Below are 19,177 nucleotides of genomic sequence, written 5' to 3'. Positions count from 1 at the left end.
AAAACACCAGGATTGATGGACATAGAATATCCATTAATGCCAAAAGAAAAGCCTTATAAAAGCAGTTCTGTAATTCATATACTGCACCTTTTTATTACAACTTAAAAGAACTTATTCAATACATGAATGAATTGCATAACAAAGTTCTCCAAATAGAAAAGAACATACATAAACACATTAATTACATAAACAACTGTCGCTTACAAAAAACTACCTTTTCTAGACTTGCAAGTGAAAATACAAACTAAGTAAAGTCAAAGCTCAGTGACCTCTCCTCCCACAATCCCAACTCCACCACCCTCACCTCTGTCCAGCACACGGAGAGGAGTCAGGGAAGGCAGTGGTGGATCTGGGAAGGTGGGCTCCTTGAGAAAATGATCACCCTAGGGAACATATGACCGGAACGAACACCTGTCTACTGCTTCCCACAAGCACAAGATTTGGATCCTTGGAACTCCCTTCTGGGCCTTCCCCCAACAGGATCTCACCCAGAAACCTATGTTGTATTGTGGAGAGAGGCAGGCAAGAATGCTAGTTTCCTCCTCCCATCCTGTCCTTAGATATTCCCCAACACAGTCAACTCTATGCACCCTGACCTTTTGAAATTCCCTAGTTCCACCACCCTACCTAATAATAGAGTGTGCCCATTGGAAATCAGGTTTGAGACATCCAATCTGGCACGGGAATACAGTCTCAAGAGGCTGCTTCATCAAATGAATCAGCATAATGTTTTTACTCACCTGTCTGAGTACACATACTAAGCAGGAGGTGAACTGAGAAAGAAGCCAGGAGAGCAACTATCAGCAGCATGAAACTAAAATATAAAAGGGTACACAATAAGATTTTTAATGGTACGGTATCTCATTGTAAACACAAACTTTTCACATTTAAATAAATGCTCACGGGGACTGTCTTTGAGTAGTTGGATCACGATCATTAAAGAAAGTAAGAAGACACTTTTCTGTATTTACCAAATTTTATTTAAATGAAAATATACCACTTTTAAACTCAAAAAAAGAAATCAGAAAGAACAAACTTTATTTAAAGTGAAAACTAGTTTCCTATTTTAGCACTCGTCTGCTGATTGCTGCTTCAGCCATTCCATAATCTTGCAGCATTTCCCTTTTATGACTATTTTTCTTATTCTAAGTCTAAACAAAAGTTTTAGTTGTGAAATCTCATTGTCTTCACCTTTCTACTTCCCTCCACCCCTCCCCTTAGAATGTGTGCCTTCCTATCATATCTTTTATTCATAATATTGAATTAAGACTGAATTTCCTAGCATCTATTAAACACACACACATTCACTAATATCCCCCGTCCATGCAGTTAACACACTTCTAATAACAGAGTGTGAAAACTGTACAATGTGGGAATTGGGGTCCTGCCACCGACAATGGGAAAAGAAACCACCTGTACAATCCCCGGCCTATTCTCAGGATGATACTGACAGAATAAGCTTCTACAAAGCTGTCCCCAGTGGAGTCCCCCACCACTTAAAGAAATTCTGTCTTTGTGGTCCATTCAGTACTTGCTAATATTCAACAAGTAGCAAAACTGAGAGGTTACACTTTCCAGTAAACTAGCATCAGAGACCTCACAAAATAACAATTTGGTGTCACCAAATGGGAAGTGTGATGTGTGACAGGACTCAGTGAGCACACTTTCAGTGGCATACATCTGCACGCAAGACCGTGGAGTACAAAACATGATTTTTGAAAGGGAACCAAAAATTAAGTCCTGTGACATGGCTTGCCTAAGGTATCACATACGGTTTTAAAGTTTTAAAATTACGAAAGTTTGTGAATACGGGCCATAATAAAAGCAAGTTGAGTCCCTTAAAAGTTGGTTTGTTTATCAAGATTCAAAATCCAAAAAACCGAGGCCCTTCCTTTCCCCCTCCTTCCCCCCAGGCGGGTTACCTTTGCCTTTCTCTCTCCTAAATGCCAAGGGCCCTTCTTCTGCTCCCGGAACTGGTTTCCTGGGCTCATGCAGCCCAGCTGGCTCACTTCTACCACCTCTGTAACTTTCTAAAGAAGCTTTCTCTTATAATTTGAATAAAAATTTAATAAAAAAATAATATTAAAAAACCTAAATGAGACTGTGTACTTTAAATTTCCCAATAAAATAGGTCTGCTTCTACTGACAAAATAAACTTGTGCATTCCTTTAACCATCATGCTGGATGCTGAAGATACCGCTCAGTTCTAAAGGATTTCAGAGTTTACTGGGAACACTAACTTGCAAACAAATCACTGTATTACATGATAATAACAAAATGAATACACAAAGTACTGTGGAAACACAGAAAAGCCAGGAATGTCTTTTATTTTGGGCAAACTGGCATATGAGCAGAGTCTTGAAAGATGAAAAGGAACGGGTGCAGCCCTGGCTGAGTGTTTCAGCTGACAGGAGTGTCACCCCATACACCAAAAGGTTGCCGGTTCGATCCCCAGTCAGGGCACATACCTATGTTGCAGGTTTGATCCCCAGGTCGAGGCACCTATGGTAGGCAACCAATCAACGTTTCCCTCTTTAACTCTCCCTCCCTCCTTCTCTCTCTCTAAAAAGAAAAACCAGTAAAAACATATCCTGATGTGAGGATTAAAAATATATACCTACTATGTCTCTTGTTAACATAATGAGAAAGGTGCGCATGACATAGATGTAACCTGGCAGCCAAGGAGAATGGACTGGAATGCACATGCATGAACAACGACAATTTCACTGTACTAGTCAGTGGGTGGTAGACACCGTTGAGGGAGCATGTGTACTGTGTGGCCATCACAGTCAAAATGATTGAGCAAGTAGAGCAATGAATCTGCATCAAATTTTGCATTAAGCTTGAAAATTCCTCTGTGGTAACTATTTGAATGATCCAGAAGGCTGCAGCTATGGGCAACTGGTGACTGGCGTAGCCCTGGCTGAGTGGCTCAGCTGGCAGGAGTGTCACCCCATACACCAAAAGGTTGCCGGTTCGGCAGCTTCATCACAACAACGCACCCACTTGTGCATCACATCTCATGCAGAGTCTTTTGGTGAAACATCAAATCAAACCAGTGACTCAGCCCCCCTACAGCCCAGATTTGGTGCCCTGCAATTTCTGGCTTTTCTCAAAACTAAAACCACCTTTGAAAGGGAAGGGATTTCACACCATCAATGAGATTCAGGAAAATATGACGGGGCAGTTGATGGCGATCGGGAGAACCATGTGAGGTCCCAAGGTGCCTACTTTGGAGGGGACTGAGGCATCATTGTCCTATGTACAATGTTTCTTTTATATCTTCTGCAATAAATGTCTCTATTTTTCATATTACATAGCAGGGTGTCTTCTGGACAGACCTCGTATATATACAAAAGAAATAGGCATGGAATTCGTCTGGACTCAGAAAAGAAAACCAGACTACTTAACAGGGGAGGAGGGGAGGAGTTACACAGAAATAAAAAGATTAGGTGCTTTACTTACACTCACAAAATTGTTATTTATGAGTAAGCTGCACAGCTGATAAATTCTGATTCACTTTGGCCAACTTGACACAACAAATAAGTCACTTCTTAAGGTTATAAATGAGTATGGATCAAGTTTCCATTTTTAAAAATTAGCCACACTTTTGGATAAAAATATGCAAATTACCTACATAGCATACATCCAAGCTATAGACTAGCAATAATATAAGAGTAGCAGGAAAATGCTAAAACCCCCAAAATAATTTACTCAAAATTGTTACACACCAGCCTGGTACTGATCTCATTTTTCTCATTTCACTATCAAAATGGAAAGAAAAAGCAATGGTGAAATAAACAACTCACCTAAATCCAAGGATACCAGTATGAGCCATAACATAAGCTAAACCAAGGATGCCACTTCCCATGATGGCATTCACCAAATTCAACACTGAAAAACCATATGAAACACCGACGGATCCTGGTCTGTGAAGTTCCTGGAGGCACACAAATTTCAGAGTGTCAAATGTTTGGATGATGAATTTGTGTTCCACCAAGAAATGGAGAAAAATCTCCTGCAAAATACAGGCATCGTGTGACACATTAGTTACTCAGTCAGCACTGGCTGGTTTCCCTTCCTTCCCGTCTCACCTCCCACTAGCACAGCTCGAGGACTATAGTTTCCTAGGAAAATCGTCTCCCCCAGTACAGGATCTTGTGATTGCAAAACATTAGGATAGGACAGGAATGGGGAAGGGAGGGAGAGCAGCCAGATGGCCTCAGCTCATGTGATTACTGAAGAGTCCCTGAGTCACACTGAGACTGATGTGCACAACTGTTGCTCTCTAATTGCTAGCACTGTAACACTAATTTCTATTCATATACTTAAAGAATTAAGTCCGTCCAACTAAGAGGATGGTAATACATTGAATGACGGTATAATCAGCAATTCATGTTGCTCTGTCAAGGATATCCCTAAAAAGGCCCTTTCCCAAAATAGTATTTGGGAACAAAGTCCTAGAATCTGTACAGTCTAGGGACTTGAGTTAAACAGTCAAGTGCCCATGGTACAGGCTTTAGGGTCAGGAAAACGTTATGTACTTATTACTGGGCCACCTCGACTCCTCCTTCACCGTTAAGGATTTCTGTATTAAGATGTTTACAGGGCCCCAGTGACTAAGTGGAGGAAACAAAAATTTTGTGACTCTTGGAAAAATCTCACAAGACTGATAGAGAAAATAGGAAGCTGACAAAGATTTCAACAAACAGCAGTAATCTACATAATCCTGGGGCTGTTACTCCGGTAGTGTATGCCGCTGCACCTGTTCCACCTGAGCCTGCCTGCACCTTAGCCAGCTTTTCTTCCTAGGGCACGTTAGGCTATTATCACACTCATGAACTCCGCCGGATCACACCCGAATCTCTGCTGCTACCTTTGGGCCCCAGGACCCATGCACCTCTTCCCATGCCATTCTCCTTCTTTTTCCAATCTCATTTGGCAGGCACTTCAGGGGAGCCAGGTGACCGTCCGCGCCAACCAGCTAGGGAAGCCAACTTACGTTGCTTAGCAACGGGCTCAACTCTTCCGCCTCCTCCCCTGCCTCTTCGGGCTGATGGGAAGAGACGTACCAGCCCGGCTCCACGTTGATGACCCCCCAGGGCGCCTGCATGCCGCTCGCTGGCCGACTACCAGGTCCATCTGCGAGCTACTATCCCTGCCCTCCCGTCGCTAAGTCCCGCCAGAGGCGGAGCTGAGGGCCCGGTCCTTCCGGGTTCCAGTACCATAACAGGGCAGGAAAGGAGGGAATCGACGCGACCTAATGACGCTCTCTCCTCGGCGGCGAACAGTGATGATGTCATCCAGGGCCAACCCATCCTCTAGAGACCCTTTTTCGAGCTGCACCAGAGCATGAGGTGAGGGATCTGGTCGTGGGGCCAGGTGCACAGCGACACCGCAAATTAGGATGGTGATCTTGGTTAGGTGGCGGCCGCGCTGCCCTTTTTAACTTCTCAGGGGCTGAGGCTACCTGTCTGCCTGGGGCTGCTCTCCGCCTCGCGCTGCCTGGGCAAGGAAACGTCGCGAGGTCACTCATCATCAGCCCGGGTTCTGAGCTTATTAGGTCCGAATGCTGGAGAGTGAGGAATCTGTTTATTCTTTTCAGAAGCTTTCTGATTAATCCTTTAGCCACATTTTACGTGAGGGAAGCCGAAACTCATTAAGTGATGTACCAGGCTCACACGGCTGGTTGACTGCTAGACCCAATTTGAACCCTGGCTGTTAAGTTTGATAGTTGCTTTACAGGGTTTGGGGCAGAGACTTGCCTCTTACAATTACTTCTTTGGTATTCCAGAGTGCAAAGTGAATAACTGATACTCTTAATGGCATGTGTATATAACACTCAGTAAAATCCTTGTCCTCCAAATACTGAAACCTCTAGTTACAGGGTAGTTTGTGGCAGTGGAGCAGTATGTTAGTAACAGGCTCTGAAGTCAGACCTGAGTTTTAATCCTTGCTCAGCCACTTAACAGCAAGGAGACTGGGCGACTTAACCTACTTCTGAGCTTTAGTTTACTCATTTACAAAATGAAGGTGCGATACCACACACCTCCCAAGTTGGATGTGTGTGTTAAGCATTTAGCTTAGCATCTGACACAAGAAGCACCCACAAGAATATCCTAAGAAATAGCGTCATTAATAAAGCCGTAAATATAATGACCATTTCATTTAGAAATGATCCCTTAACTCAAGCCTCAGCCTTCTTGAGTTCCAAATGTATTCTGTGGCAAATTGAGAGTGGAGAGGTTCATTAAGTATATAGGTAAGGAGGCTAACAGATCACAAAGTCCGCATCCTGGCAGCAGGTGGGTTGAAGGTGCAAATTAATTGTTTACCACTATGAAAGTCATTCTGTCCTGGGAAAGATGGTTCACTTGTCACACACCACTAAAAGTTTTAATTACTAACATTTAGCAGGTTATGTAAAACAGTATTTGGATTTTCATTACCAAAAAGTACTGTGAACATGGAGATTGGTTTGTAGCTTTATGGTTTTTAAATGAATACTTTTTTTTTCTTTAAGGATCTTATGGAGGCCATTTGGATTCTTAAGAAGACCTCTCAAATTGGAAAGCTGTAGAGTAACTGAATCAGAATCACTGATCCCACTAGCTCGTGCATCACTGATCCAGAAACTTAACAGAGCACCTAGTATTTTCTTGCTGAATCCAAGAAGATTCTCAACCATGCCTGAAATAGAAACAAGCCAGAGGGACTCAGACTTGTTTTCACCACCCTCTGATGTTCGAGGAATGACAAAACTTGATAGAACGGCTTTTAAAAAAACAGTCACCATCCCGGTGCTTAAAGTGAGGAAAGAAATTGTCAATAAATTGCTTCGATCCCTTAAAAGGGCAGCACTGCAGCGCCCAGGCATAAAACGTGTGATTGATGATCCAGAAGATAAAGAAGGTAGACTAATTATGTTGGATCCTTATAAAATGCTTACCAGTGATTCCTTTGAGGAAGCAGAACTCAGTATTTTAAAGCAGCTTAATGTCAGTCCACAGATATCTAAATATGATTTGGAACTAACTTATGAAAACTTTAAGTCAGAAGAAATCTTAAGAGCTGTGCTTCCTGAAGGTCAAGACGTGAATTCAGGGTTTAGCAGGATTGGACATATTGCCCACCTGAACCTTCGAGATCATCAACTACCTTTCAAGCATTTAATTGGTAGGTATGTCTTAGTAATATTCCTGTACTAGAAAGCAATTACAAAATTCTGATTTTAGGTCTTTTTAAGTGCCAAATTGCAGAAGCAGGACATTTTATCTCTCAAAGTTTAAGCTGGATCTTAAGCTACAAACCATCTCTTTTGAGGGCCATTTTGGAATACCCTTTCCAGAGTCACAGCAAGCTTTACGGAGCAGGTCAAGCTTTTGTGTACACAGTGCATAAGCACAGATAACACTTGAATCACTTGCTTTGGCAGATTTCTCTGGCAACTTGTCACGTTGGTACACAGGCCTTATTAAGCCTCAGGACTATGTTGAATGGCAAGTTTCATAAATTTGAGTGTTTTATAGTCAAAAATGCAAGACAGTGTTTACTCAGACTTTCATGGATTCAACTAACTGAGCCTCTTCTATCAGCACCGTACTTTGTTTTCTCGTGCTCTGAGTCTTTCGGGAACAGTGCTTGTGTATGTTGTACCGCTATAGCTGCAGGATTGAGCCTGGACCCTTTATTCTTTGGGATAAAAGAGGAGTACCAACTAATCAAAATTGCCCTTGTCCTTGTATGAATATTTGATGTCCATGCATTCTCAAGATTAATTATTTTAATGTAGAGTAATTGTCAAAACTTCTGGGAATTCTTTTCAGCTTTAAAATATAGTGCTCAGTATTTTGCATGAGTAGGATTTCAGAAATAGGCTGTTATGCACTCCTGTGTTTTATTGATGGAAAGGACTGATAATGCATAGTGAAACATAATAAATACTTAAGCAGATCCTTGTAATTATGATGGGGTGCAAATGTCAAGTCTAGGCTTTCCTGTGACTTATTGCCTGTCATAACTCGAACATTATGTTTGTCAGTCCTGTTTTCTAAACTCTGTTTCGTAAGGGGGCACTCAGAAAAAAAGTGAAACAGTTTCATACAGTGGCAATTTTTAAACTTTTATTATAGACTTTCAGAATAGGTTTCTTTTAAATTTGATTCTTTATTTCAAACTAGCTTAAGTATTTTCAAAATTGAGTTCTGATACCTGAAGCAGAACAGGGTTAGAACAATGATTAAATAGAGTTTATTGATATCATATTCAAAATCAGGTATCTAATTATTGGAGAAATTAGACAAGTTCTGGTTATATTTCAGCATATCTGTATTATTGAGTACTTTTTACTAACTTACAAATCAAGTTATTTTTCCTTATGCAATGAGATAGATGTAGATTCTTACTGACTTTTTAACTGCTGACATAAAAAGTAGACTTTGATTAAAAGGCATCAAATATGTCATTTCTGGTGTATTTATTACCTTTGTAGCTTTTTCTGCTGTGGCAAATATTTGACAAAAAGAACAATGTAAGTAAATGAAAATTTTATCTAGTTGAAAACATTATTTTGCTGGTATATATTTGCAAAGTGTAGGCATGTGTTTCAAGTACAGTGTAAAATAAACATTTGGTTTGAGGCCAGTGGCTACAGGGCTGGTGTTTTCTGAGACCATTTGTTGTCAAGGGCCTTACAACTCTTTCTGCTCTTTACCGGTTCCCTATGGTCTGCCTTTTGCTTACTGTAGTATCGGTACATTTGAGATTTAGTAAAAAACATGGAAAAGTATTAGGTAGACCCAAACTCCTCAAAACTGTTTCCTTAAAAATGTACCATACATTTTTTGTGTGTTTGTATTGGAGGCTGTCAGACATTAGTTTTAGTAATCTGTTGAATTTTTAGAATTGCATGCCATTTTACACAGACTAAATGCAGTTTTTATCTGTAAACAACAAAAAAGCTCATTCCATTTTGTATTTACGGTTTTAGTTTTTCTTTTGCCACCAATAGGCAATATTTGTTACAAATTCTCATCTTTTCTTTTAGGTCAAGTTATGATTGACAAAAATCCAGGAATCACCTCAGCAGTAAATAAAATCAACAATATCGATAACACATACCGAAATTTCCAAATGGAAGTGCTATCTGGCGAGGAAAACATGATGACCAAGGTATGGAGTATTTCATTGTCTCCTAGTATATTAAGATTAATGTTTAGAATCAGAATAGAAGACAAAGATTAAAATATTTTTAATACCCAGTATTCAGTATGTGAGAATGTAAGCACTTACTTATACAATTGATGGGAGTTCAAATTTGATACATTCAGGAAGAGTGTATGGTAATACATTGCAATTTTGAATAGGTGTGTCCTTCGACCTAGCATTCCAGTTATAGGAAGTTATCCCAAGGATATAATTAAAGAAAACTGTAATGATGGATATACTGTTTTTTTGCCATTATTTTTATATTAACAAAATAAATTAATGGAGTTCATTAGTAGAGAATTGATTAAATTCTGGCTTAACAATACAGTGGAAGTCCATCATTAAAGATTATCTAACTCCATACTTATTAAAATTGCCATTTACAGGTAAAGCATCAAAGCAGCAAGGATATAACATAGTTCCATTTTGACTAAATACCTATGTAAATGTGCACCTACATCAGAATGTTAACAGTGGGCATATTTTTATTTGATGCAGTTATTGCTGACCTTTGTTATAATCTTCATTTTTTTCTACTGACTACATATTTCTTTTATAAGAAAGACACATCCATTTCAAAGAAAAATAATTTAAAATACATAGGAACAGATTCCTTATATAAGATACTTTTCTACTCCTCTACCACCAAAATCCTTTGGACTGCTAGGTATAATAAACTTTTTTTAAGCTAAAAATCTTAGATAATGATGTGTCAACATTATGTGAAATTCTGCACCCAAGCTAGAAAATAGGCTAAACTTTCTTTATAACTTGACAAAAATTTTAATAACAAAGGCCACTCTTAGAATGGTACATATCTTTGATTTTATTTATTTCCTTTAATATTTTATTTATTTGTTTTTAGAGAGAGGGGAAGGGAGAGAGAAAGAGAAACATTGATCGGTTGCCTTTTTCACACTCCCAACTGTGTGATACATCAAACCTGTGACCTTTCTTTCGGTTTGCAGGACAACGCCCAACCTACTGAGCCAAAACCAGTCAGGGCTGTTTCATGTCTTTTAAACAGGACTTTGTTAAACTCAGAACAGAGTTTATTGTATGCACAGTAATTATTTTTTAAGATTCTTGGCCACACAAATTCAAATGCATGTTATTTTAAGTATAATATTATTTCTTCATAACTTAATAGTATTAGAATGTTACTGGGTTGGCTAAAAAGTCCATTTAGGTTTTTCCATAAAATAAAAGACATTTTTCATTCTCATCAGTAACTTTATTGATTTGAATATTTTGAGTATGTCAGCCATTTCCCACATAGTATAATGTTAGTTGTTCTCAGTTAATGTCTTGATTTGATTGCTATCAGCTTCAACTGGTCTGCCCAGCTGTGAAGAATCACCCAGCGAGAAATCTCCAACATGAAACTTTGCAAACCACTTTTGACATGTTCACTCACAGCACCTTCTCCATAGCCTCTACAAACTTTTTTTTTGCATTTGTTGTATTTTTACCTTTCTTGAAATAATAAAGCATAATATGCCAAAACTGTTGTGTATTTTCCTCCATCTTCAATATTAAAATGGCTACCCCAAAATTCACCAATTTTGATTTTTTTAATGCACACTGATATGACAGCTGTCACAATGCAGTCTAACAAAATTGTTTCCACTGAAGTTAAAGATAATTAAACACTACTAAAGCCATTATATGGCTGGAGAAAACCAAATGAACTTTTTGGCCAACCCAATAAAATGCCATTTATTACACACTTACTGTTAGGCCCTGAGCTAAACACTTGAAATGTAACAAATCTTAAGAAACCCACAAGATAATGATAGTTAATGTTAATATCCTCTTTATGCAGATGAGGTAACAAGGAATGACTGGGCAGGGTGTTTGGAGCCAGGCTTCTGGCTGCAGAGTCCATTTATGGTCTTTCCCCGGATACCAAACCCCCACTGCCTACTGCTTGTGTATGATGTATGAGGCGTGCTATGGGAAGTAAAATTTGAATGTAAATCCTTTGGTAATACCAGTGTTTACTTCAGCTGGCATTAAGGCGTACCCTTTGGTTGTGCTGATTGAGCATCATGCATGTTCTTTACCTGGTACTGACTCTTAGGGAATAGGTAACAACATCGTCATCCTTAAGAGAAAATCTAAAAGTTCTGAGAAACTTCTGTAATTTTATGAATGCCTGACCATTGATTCCCTAAATCATAATGTTTGTTCTTAGGACATATTTTATACCTAGTAATTTTACCATAAAATAAATGTTAAAAATTAGTATAATTTCTGTGTTCCAAATAGCATTGGATTTTAAAGTTAAACAACATTTAACTTTACCTTTAGGACTCATGCAAAATTTAAATACTGTATGTGTATATTGTGAGTAAAATGATTCCCAAAAGTGAATTTGGCAGAAATTAATGCTAAGGGAGTGAGGTATCAAAGACAGCATGAATTAAATCAGAAGGATTAAATTAGATTTGTGCCTCACTTTAAGGACCTTAAAAGAGAAAGTAGACAGATTTCAGGAAAAGCAGTCACAAGACATATTTAAACTTCCCAGGTTATATCCCCAGAAAGACTTAGTTGGTAGACTCATGAGGAAACATTTCCAACTCTGGAACCTTAATAATATCGCCATGGCATCTGATGTGGTTGGAGGGGGTGGGGCAGGGAATGGACAAATATGGAATTAAAGTCCATGAAAGCAGAATGTAGAAGATATGTCTACCAGATTTATAGGACTTTCTGGCCTTTGATTTTTTTATGAATTAAAATTGGGAAAAAAGAAAATAGGAGAATGATTTGTTCTGTACACTGGTTCTAATTTATAGGTATGAAACTTGCAAAGTCCCAGTAACTACCTAAAAACAGCAAAATATCTGAATATTGAATGGTACATGACACATGCCTCCCTCTTACAAACAAAATAAACGAGGAAAGCTTGTCTGCCTTGTGGAAGTGCTGTCTGCAACTTAGCTACCTACCAGGAAGATACATGTCGTGTGTTTCAAATTACAGGGTTTTTTTCTCTCATTCAGGTCAGCCAGTCAATTGGCCTATCTGAAAAATTCCTCATGTGATTTGGGAACCATTTCATGGCCCTTTAGGATGGATGAGATAGGAAGCTACTTGACTTTGAAAAGATGACTTCTCATGAAAAAGTCTAATGCAGGATATTAACTGGTTTCAAGTACAGCATAAACACCAGAATTCTAATTAAAATGCCTTTAAATGCACTGTAATTTGCTCTTAACAGTGTACTAAATTGAAATATGTGTGTGTGCATAGGTGCATCTACCTGTAACAGCGGCTGTGATTTCAGACTAGGCAGATTAACCAAGAGCTTAATATGTTTTTCAGGTTCGAGAAAACAACTACATCTATGAATTTGATTTTTCAAAAGTCTATTGGAATCCCCGTCTCTCTACAGAACACAGCCGCATCACAGAACTTCTCAAACCTGGAGATGTCCTATTTGATGTTTTTGCTGGGGTTGGGCCCTTTGCCATTCCAGTAGCAAAGAAAAACTGCACTGTATTTGCCAATGATCTCAATCCTGAATCCTATAAATGGCTATTGCACAACTGTACATTAAATAAAGTGGAAAAAAGGGTAAAAGTCTTTAACTTGGATGGGAAAGACTTCCTCCAAGGACCGGTCAGAGAAGAGTTAATGCAGCAGCTGGGACCACTGTCGAAAGAAAAAAAACACTCTGTGCACATTGTCATGAACTTACCAGCAAAAGCGATCGAGTTTCTCAGTGCCTTCAAATCACTTCTGGATGGGCAGCCATGCAGCAGTGAGCTCCTTCCCATAGTACACTGTTACAGCTTTTCCAAAGACGCTCGTCCTGCTGAGGATGTGCAGCAGCAAGCTGAAGCTGTGCTAGGCATCTCCTTGGATGCGTGCAGTTCGGTTCACCTGGTGAGAAATGTGGCCCCTAACAAGGAAATGCTGTGCATCACCTTTCGGGTCCCTGCTGCTGTACTCTACAAGAACCACACCCTAGAGCTAGGTGAGCAATGTCTGGGAAAGAAAATGTAAACTCCAGTATCTTTCATGTACCTTTCTTAGTCTATATGTTATTTATTAAGTTTGGAATAGGTTCAACTAATTCTAGTTAGATAGTTCAGTTTAGGACCCCTTGCCATTTGCGACTAGCTTCTCCCAATGTAGCAAATTTTAGTATGTCACACTGTTCAAAGTATAAGATTATTTCATTAAAATAATAAATCCACAGGAATGTTACTATTTCATATATAAGTTGAATAGATTAAAAACCTTTAAAATGCCTATATTATTTGCTTTTTTAAAGTATTCTCATATGCTAAGTATCTTATTTGATACAGGTTTTCTCATTTGTTACAGAGAGTCATGAAGACCCTCCACCTCTTAAACGCCAGAGGACAGACAAAGCCTTTTCAGAAGAAAAAACAATGGTTTAAATCACTTATTAGAAATGTTTTCGCCATCTTCCCACTAGATCGTTATGTAGTGAAATATAATTTGTATGATTTCATAAAACGTTAGCATTTAAGTTACCTTAGTATTGAACTGTTATATTTTACCCATGCTATGCTAGCTTATAAATCAAGGATTATCAAATTAAAGTTTAAATGAAATAAAGTCTACTAAACATTTTTATTAATGTTATAATTATGCTATATAACTATCATTTTATAATCTAAATTATTTAAATAAGTTTAAATATGTCTGTCTCTTGGGAGAGTAGACTTTGAAGGTAGGGTAACTGCATGCCAACTAGGAAAGCACTAATAATACTGTGCAGTGTTCCTTAGCTAAAGACTGTAGCTAAATTTTATGTGGTCCTCTTATCTGGTATCACTATAAAAGTGATAACCATTAGATTATTCAGATCAGGGACAAGCACACCATGCCTGGCAGGGCAAATCATAAGCTGACAGGTGTTACAAATAACCGCTTAGTTCCTGTTTACCTGAGGCATCGATACTGAGTTTGAAGTTTCTAAAGAATTAGTCCCTGAATACTCTACATGAGACACCTACCAGTGAGTATTTTCAAAGAAGTTGAGAAAACTAACTCTGTACTACCTGAAGTAGGATCTGCTAAGATGTTCTAACTGATGGTGGTAAGCCCTAGTTGGAGAAATGTACAAAGCTTGTGAAAATGTGAGGTGTTTAAAACCTATGCTTATTCACTATCTCACCAGCAAGTACCTTATAGAAAATGTTTTAATCATATGTTACTGCACCAGTAGCGTCAATGGTAAACTTCATTTGTTTTCATGGAATTGAACATTTCTGTAGTTCTTGGATTTTGTCAGAAGTTGAAGCTAAATTTCCTGACTTGCTTGATTTAAATTTGCTTTGCTTAGCAATTATAAAATTTGACTGCAATATTTTTTGAGATCAGGGTCAAGAAGAACCAACCTTAAACACTATTCTTAGAACACTGAACAGCTTTAGAAATTAGCTTTTGCTAAAGGTCATAATATTTCTTAAAGATTTAGCAAACATAACGTGAAAACACCGCAGTAGTCACTGCAGCAGACGTTTGAATCACAATGTCCTGTGCTGTGCATTTCTCATGCTACCAACTCATACTAAGACAATGAAGACTTCCCCCTCGCACAAATTAGCAGTGGATATACTTTCTGAGTTCAGCATTTTTGGGACCTTGGTGCAAATGCAAAGGAAATTTCCCTATTTCAAACTACATTCAACTACAGTAGAGCTTCCATCTAATCTTCAATTGAAAGTCAGTAATTCTCTGAGTAATGACATGCTAAAAACTAGATACCAAGGGAAGAATAGTAAGTGTTTTACTAAAATTCCTTCCAAGTGATGACTATGCTTAGAATCATATGCTTCTGGATTGGTATCAGTATTAGGCAGCATCTATCTGTGTTAAAAGACATTTATGTAAAGGTGAAGTGTGTAAAGTCTCTGCAAATAACCATTAACAGGTGATAATTTACAGTTGATTTTAATAGGAAGAAACATTTGGAACCTTGATTAAAGGGAATGTTCCTCCAAAAAAGGGCATTACAAAAAATATACTGTTATATTTGGAATTTTTGTTAATTTAAAAGACTGTACCAATTTATCTCTTGTTATGTAAGTGCTCCCACTTTAATGCCTTCAATTTTGCCTCTTAGCCCACAAAGCCTAAAATATGTCCTGTCCAGCCTTACAGAAAGTTTGAGGAGCCTTGATCCAAGTCATGAATTACAAACTCAAATGCCTTCAGAGGCCAGGCAGGTAACATAAATAGATGAAGACAATAAATAATAATAAAAAGTAGTAGGAAAGTAATGAATTGGAGTCTTTATTCCTTATCTAAAGCGCTTTAAACTGTTTTGAAATTCAACCCAACCTATCCTCTGTAAGAGCTTGAGGGCTAATTCAGCCAAGGATTGCTAGTTTGGGACTTATTTTCTTAACCTCCCTGCCCTCCCAGGGAGAAGTAAGTAGGTCAGTGGTCAGCAAACTTTCTGTAGTGGGCCAAATAGTATCTTGGGCTTTGGAAGCCATGAGATCTGTAGCTTCTCACTCTGCCAGGAGTAGCCCAAAGGCAGCCACAGACAATACACAAACACTATGTTCCAAAAAAACCTCTATTTGTGGACACTAAAATTTGAATTTCAAATGCTTTCCACATGTTAAAAAGTTTATTAATCCTGGCTTTTTTCAAACTTGAAGGTGACACCACTCAGCGTACAGAGCATACAGGAGCAGGCAGCAACTGGGTTTGTCCAGGGGTCAACAGTTCCCCCTCTCCTTATCTAGATGAAGAGAATTAATCTGCAAGTAGGAATAAAATTTTCTTCTAGTGCTGTATGTAGAGTGTGGGTTCAAATGGTGTTCTAATTTGTACAAGTGGTAGGATTCCTGCCTCCATTTAGTCATGCCTCAACTAGACAAAATATGCAGCATACAGCTGTAAAGATAACACAATCCTTGCTTAAATGCTTCTATTAACATTTTAACCCCTCCCCTCTTTCCCCTCAGGGTGGATAAATGAACATGTCATTATTTCATTATTTAAATCTATGTCCTTCCTAGAGGTGATATTTGGTAACTAAATTCTTAATGAATCCACTAGAAAATCACAGAAAGCTTATCAGATACACTTTTTGAATTTTGTTAATTTTTGACGAGTTTTGTGTGGGCTTAATTTGAAATGATTATCTGACCGCCTGTTGACATCCTAAAGACTACTTCTAAGAGAAGCTTAGATCAAATATTTGTTGAATGAAATTAAGGAATACTGAGTAAAAATGCATCCTAACCATGATGTAAGTATATTCAGTGCCATTCACATCTGCTTAAATGGGAATGTAATAGTTAATAACCATGTTCTACGTAACGAATTTCTTTAAACTCCTCTCAAGGAATTCAAGGTTATTTAATTGATGTCATTTATATCATAAAAAACTAGATACTTGATCTATAAAATTTCTTGGAGTCTTAAGAAGTTTCCTACTCAGACTTGATTTTACAAAGGTATCAAGGGAGGGAGTCTGACAGTCATCTCTGGAGCACAGACTCTGGAGTTTGACTGCTTGGATTCAAATCCAAACGCTGCAAGTCACTTACCCTTCCTATGGCTCAGCTCCTCTATCTGTTAAAGTGGGGAAAACAAGACCAGCACAGTTGTAAGGATTAGAAAACGCACAAAGCAGCAAGCATGGTGCTTGACACATGCACAATAGCTGGCTGTTATATTTCTGTGCTCCTGTTCTAAAATGTTAAAAGACTTCATGTAGTTGAAAGACTTGTACAACCTTTTGTCTCAGAGGGGAAATCACTGGAAGAATAGGGAATAACCTCATCAATTTAGAATACTTCTGTTATTTAGTCAATTGCTGTCTTAGGTTATCTTTCACCATTCCTTTTGATCTAATACGATCATTGAACAACTTCTAAGTCTGCCTATTGAACAAAACATGGCAATAGTAGGGGTGAAATATATATAAACATATAAAAGTTTTGGACTTTATTTGCCAAGTGAGGGCAATTCCCACAATAAGAAGGTAGGCTCAAAAGTCTCAAAGCTTTTGAAATATGCCATTAATTAGTTAATCCCATTTAAATATGCCATGCAAGGTATTGAGAACTAGCAACAGTGTTTATTTTTAAAAGACTGGATGCCTAACTTTGGCAGCTGGGTAGAGCAAAGCATTAGTGTCATGTCTAAAATTCTCCCTGTTCTTTGAATAGATGTATACATTTTACTGAAAATACTAATCCTGAGCTGGGGAATACCAGTAGATACATAAATCTAGACTTAAAAACAAAACAAAAAAACCTGTTATCTAAGTTCTGGCTCTTTGCTAATTTGTGTATATGACCTTAGCCTACCCAATTATTTGATGTCCCAGTTTTCTCAGTTTTCAAAGATAGTTGGAAGTACTCTAAAGTTGAAGATGCATTCCTAAAATTAATGCCTGTTTAGTCAAATAAGATGGATTTGTAAAATAAGGATATCTCAACCTAATGTAAGCAACCTTGTTTCACATAACTCTCCACCCATAAAATTAACATCTGTTGTAATGGAGATTTGATAGGAAATCCCTTAATTTGCTTGAGAAACTCTGACCCATACCCAGTGGTCTACGGAACAGAGTAATAGAAGGTTGAGATCCTACAAATATCCATCTTATCCACATCTAAACTCTTCAAGCAAAATCATGGATATACCAAAAGCCTTTGAAGTTTCAACAGAAACTACATCAGAGTCTCATAAGGAAATTTCATTTAAAGTGTATCCATTCTGCAGTCCCCAGGGTTTCATCATAAAATGAGTTCACTTTTGAGGTGAAAGGCTTCATTTAAGTATTAAATTTTATTAACTTACTTCTTTGCATTTGTCATTAAAGCAGGTTAATACTCTTCCCTAGTTTATCCTGAGTGTGGTTCACAGCTGGAAACTTTAACCTTGATCAAGGTTTGTCTCACATTCCACTGCTCAAAACAGGCACTGAGTCCTTAATATTAAGAGAGTGACATTATCACAGGTCTGGTTTTACTTGCCATAACCTGCTGGTAGAAGGAAATATATCCACTTGTCTGAACTAGTATTAAGAAGACATTGGGAGGGGAAAAAAAGGAACATTTTATGAGAAGAAATAATAGACTTGCATATTAACACTAAATGTCGTATTCAAAGTGGCATTTTATAATGTGTTCAAGTGAAATACTGTAATAAGAGAAAAACCACAAAACTTAACATAAAGTCTAGCTTTATTTTTTAAAAGATTTTACAAGCCTGTCAACCTCAACTATACATGGGTAAATTATTCATATCTCCCATCAGATGAGGCTTCCAGCTTATAATCCCTCTCAAAAAAATATAAGTAAAAAATAAATCTTTTTCCACGAATATTTATCCACTATATCGTTCAGCTCAGTTCTGAAATAGTCTCTCCATAAACACTTTCACACAGCTGCTGTGGTGGGACTGTTGTGCAGCTGCGTATGGTTGCAGTTTTACAAGTTTGCTTTACTTCTGCAGGCTCCCTCATTCTGCTCCCGAGTCCAAATCTTTTAAAGAAGAAATAAAGGTTAACGGGCCTGCCAGAAAAGCCCACTGAATGCATCCTGTAGCGCTCTGTGACAGGCCAGAGAAGAAGTATAGCCTCCAGCAAGGTCCTGTGGAGAGGCAGCTCTGACATGGTTCAAATACCTGAAACAAAACAAAACAAAACAAAACAAAAATGTAGCATTGATATAGAAGGCACATAAAAGTTGGTAACATTTTTTTAAAGCAGGAGTAAAGCTGTGGACTGGAAAAAGGAGTCACATACTAAATCTGACAGGCCCCTGTAAGGGATCCATGATGGGCCTTACATACTCAAGAGACCTAAAGTAGCCACATAGGATGGTTTGAAATCATAACTTCCTACTAAATGCTAGCCATGACTGGCAGTCCTGCCCTACTTCCTTGACAAAGATCAGTCTTTACCTGAACTAAGCCTGACTATTGTCCTTTTGCATCTACTGTAACAGGAATG

At 38.2% G+C, this 19,177-nt stretch overlaps 3 protein-coding genes across 8 annotated transcripts in view; 1 reads left to right on the top strand and 2 right to left on the bottom strand.

The window, feature by feature from the left end:
* SLC38A6 (solute carrier family 38 member 6) overlaps positions 1 to 5,153 on the bottom strand; it is a 64,094-nt gene extending 58,941 nt beyond the window's left edge. For 3 of the 6 annotated variants that reach the window (XM_036010722.1, XM_036010726.1, XM_036010730.1), the window contains exons 1-3: positions 5,003 to 5,142; positions 3,810 to 3,940; positions 741 to 814 (exon numbers count right to left, since the gene is read on the bottom strand). In XM_036010722.1, the coding sequence (XP_035866615.1) occupies positions 741 to 814; positions 3,810 to 3,940; positions 5,003 to 5,113 (316 nt within the window). In that variant the 5' untranslated portion in view covers positions 5,114 to 5,142. Of the gene's footprint in view, positions 1 to 740; positions 815 to 3,809; positions 3,941 to 5,002 lie in introns of all 6 variants that reach the window. The other 3 variants (XM_036010739.1, XM_036010736.1, XM_036010745.1) reach the window with 2 other exon arrangements.
* On the top strand, positions 5,058 to 16,606 carry TRMT5 (tRNA methyltransferase 5). The gene is made up of 5 exons (XM_028507910.2): positions 5,058 to 5,357; positions 6,524 to 7,176; positions 9,047 to 9,171; positions 12,541 to 13,195; positions 13,549 to 16,606. The coding sequence occupies exons 1-5, from the start codon at positions 5,353 to 5,355 to the stop codon at positions 13,623 to 13,625; spliced, it is 1,515 nt and encodes a 504-aa protein (XP_028363711.1). The 5' UTR covers positions 5,058 to 5,352; the 3' UTR covers positions 13,626 to 16,606.
* Positions 16,607 to 18,389: 1,783 nt separating this feature from the next.
* Positions 18,390 to 19,177, bottom strand: part of MNAT1 (MNAT1 component of CDK activating kinase) — a 162,682-nt gene continuing 161,894 nt past the window's right edge. Inside the window, exon 8 of the mRNA XM_028508206.2 lies at positions 18,390 to 18,849. Coding sequence (XP_028364007.1) covers positions 18,729 to 18,849 — 121 coding nt within the window. The 3' untranslated portion in view covers positions 18,390 to 18,728. The remainder of the gene's footprint in view (positions 18,850 to 19,177) is intronic.

This window comes from Phyllostomus discolor, chromosome 1 (genome assembly GCF_004126475.2).
Source record: "Phyllostomus discolor isolate MPI-MPIP mPhyDis1 chromosome 1, mPhyDis1.pri.v3, whole genome shotgun sequence".
Lineage (NCBI taxonomy): Eukaryota > Metazoa > Chordata > Mammalia > Chiroptera > Phyllostomidae > Phyllostomus > Phyllostomus discolor.
This window is presented reverse-complemented; position numbering and strand designations above follow the sequence as displayed.

Excerpts from the sequence above, each read along its gene's own strand:
- TRMT5 (XM_028507910.2), top strand. Across the intron at positions 9,172-12,540 it reads AGGAAAACATGATGACCAAG|GTTCGAGAAAACAACTACAT; the intron begins GTATGGAGTATT and ends TATGTTTTTCAG. Across the intron at positions 13,196-13,548 it reads GAACCACACCCTAGAGCTAG|AGAGTCATGAAGACCCTCCA; the intron begins GTGAGCAATGTC and ends CATTTGTTACAG.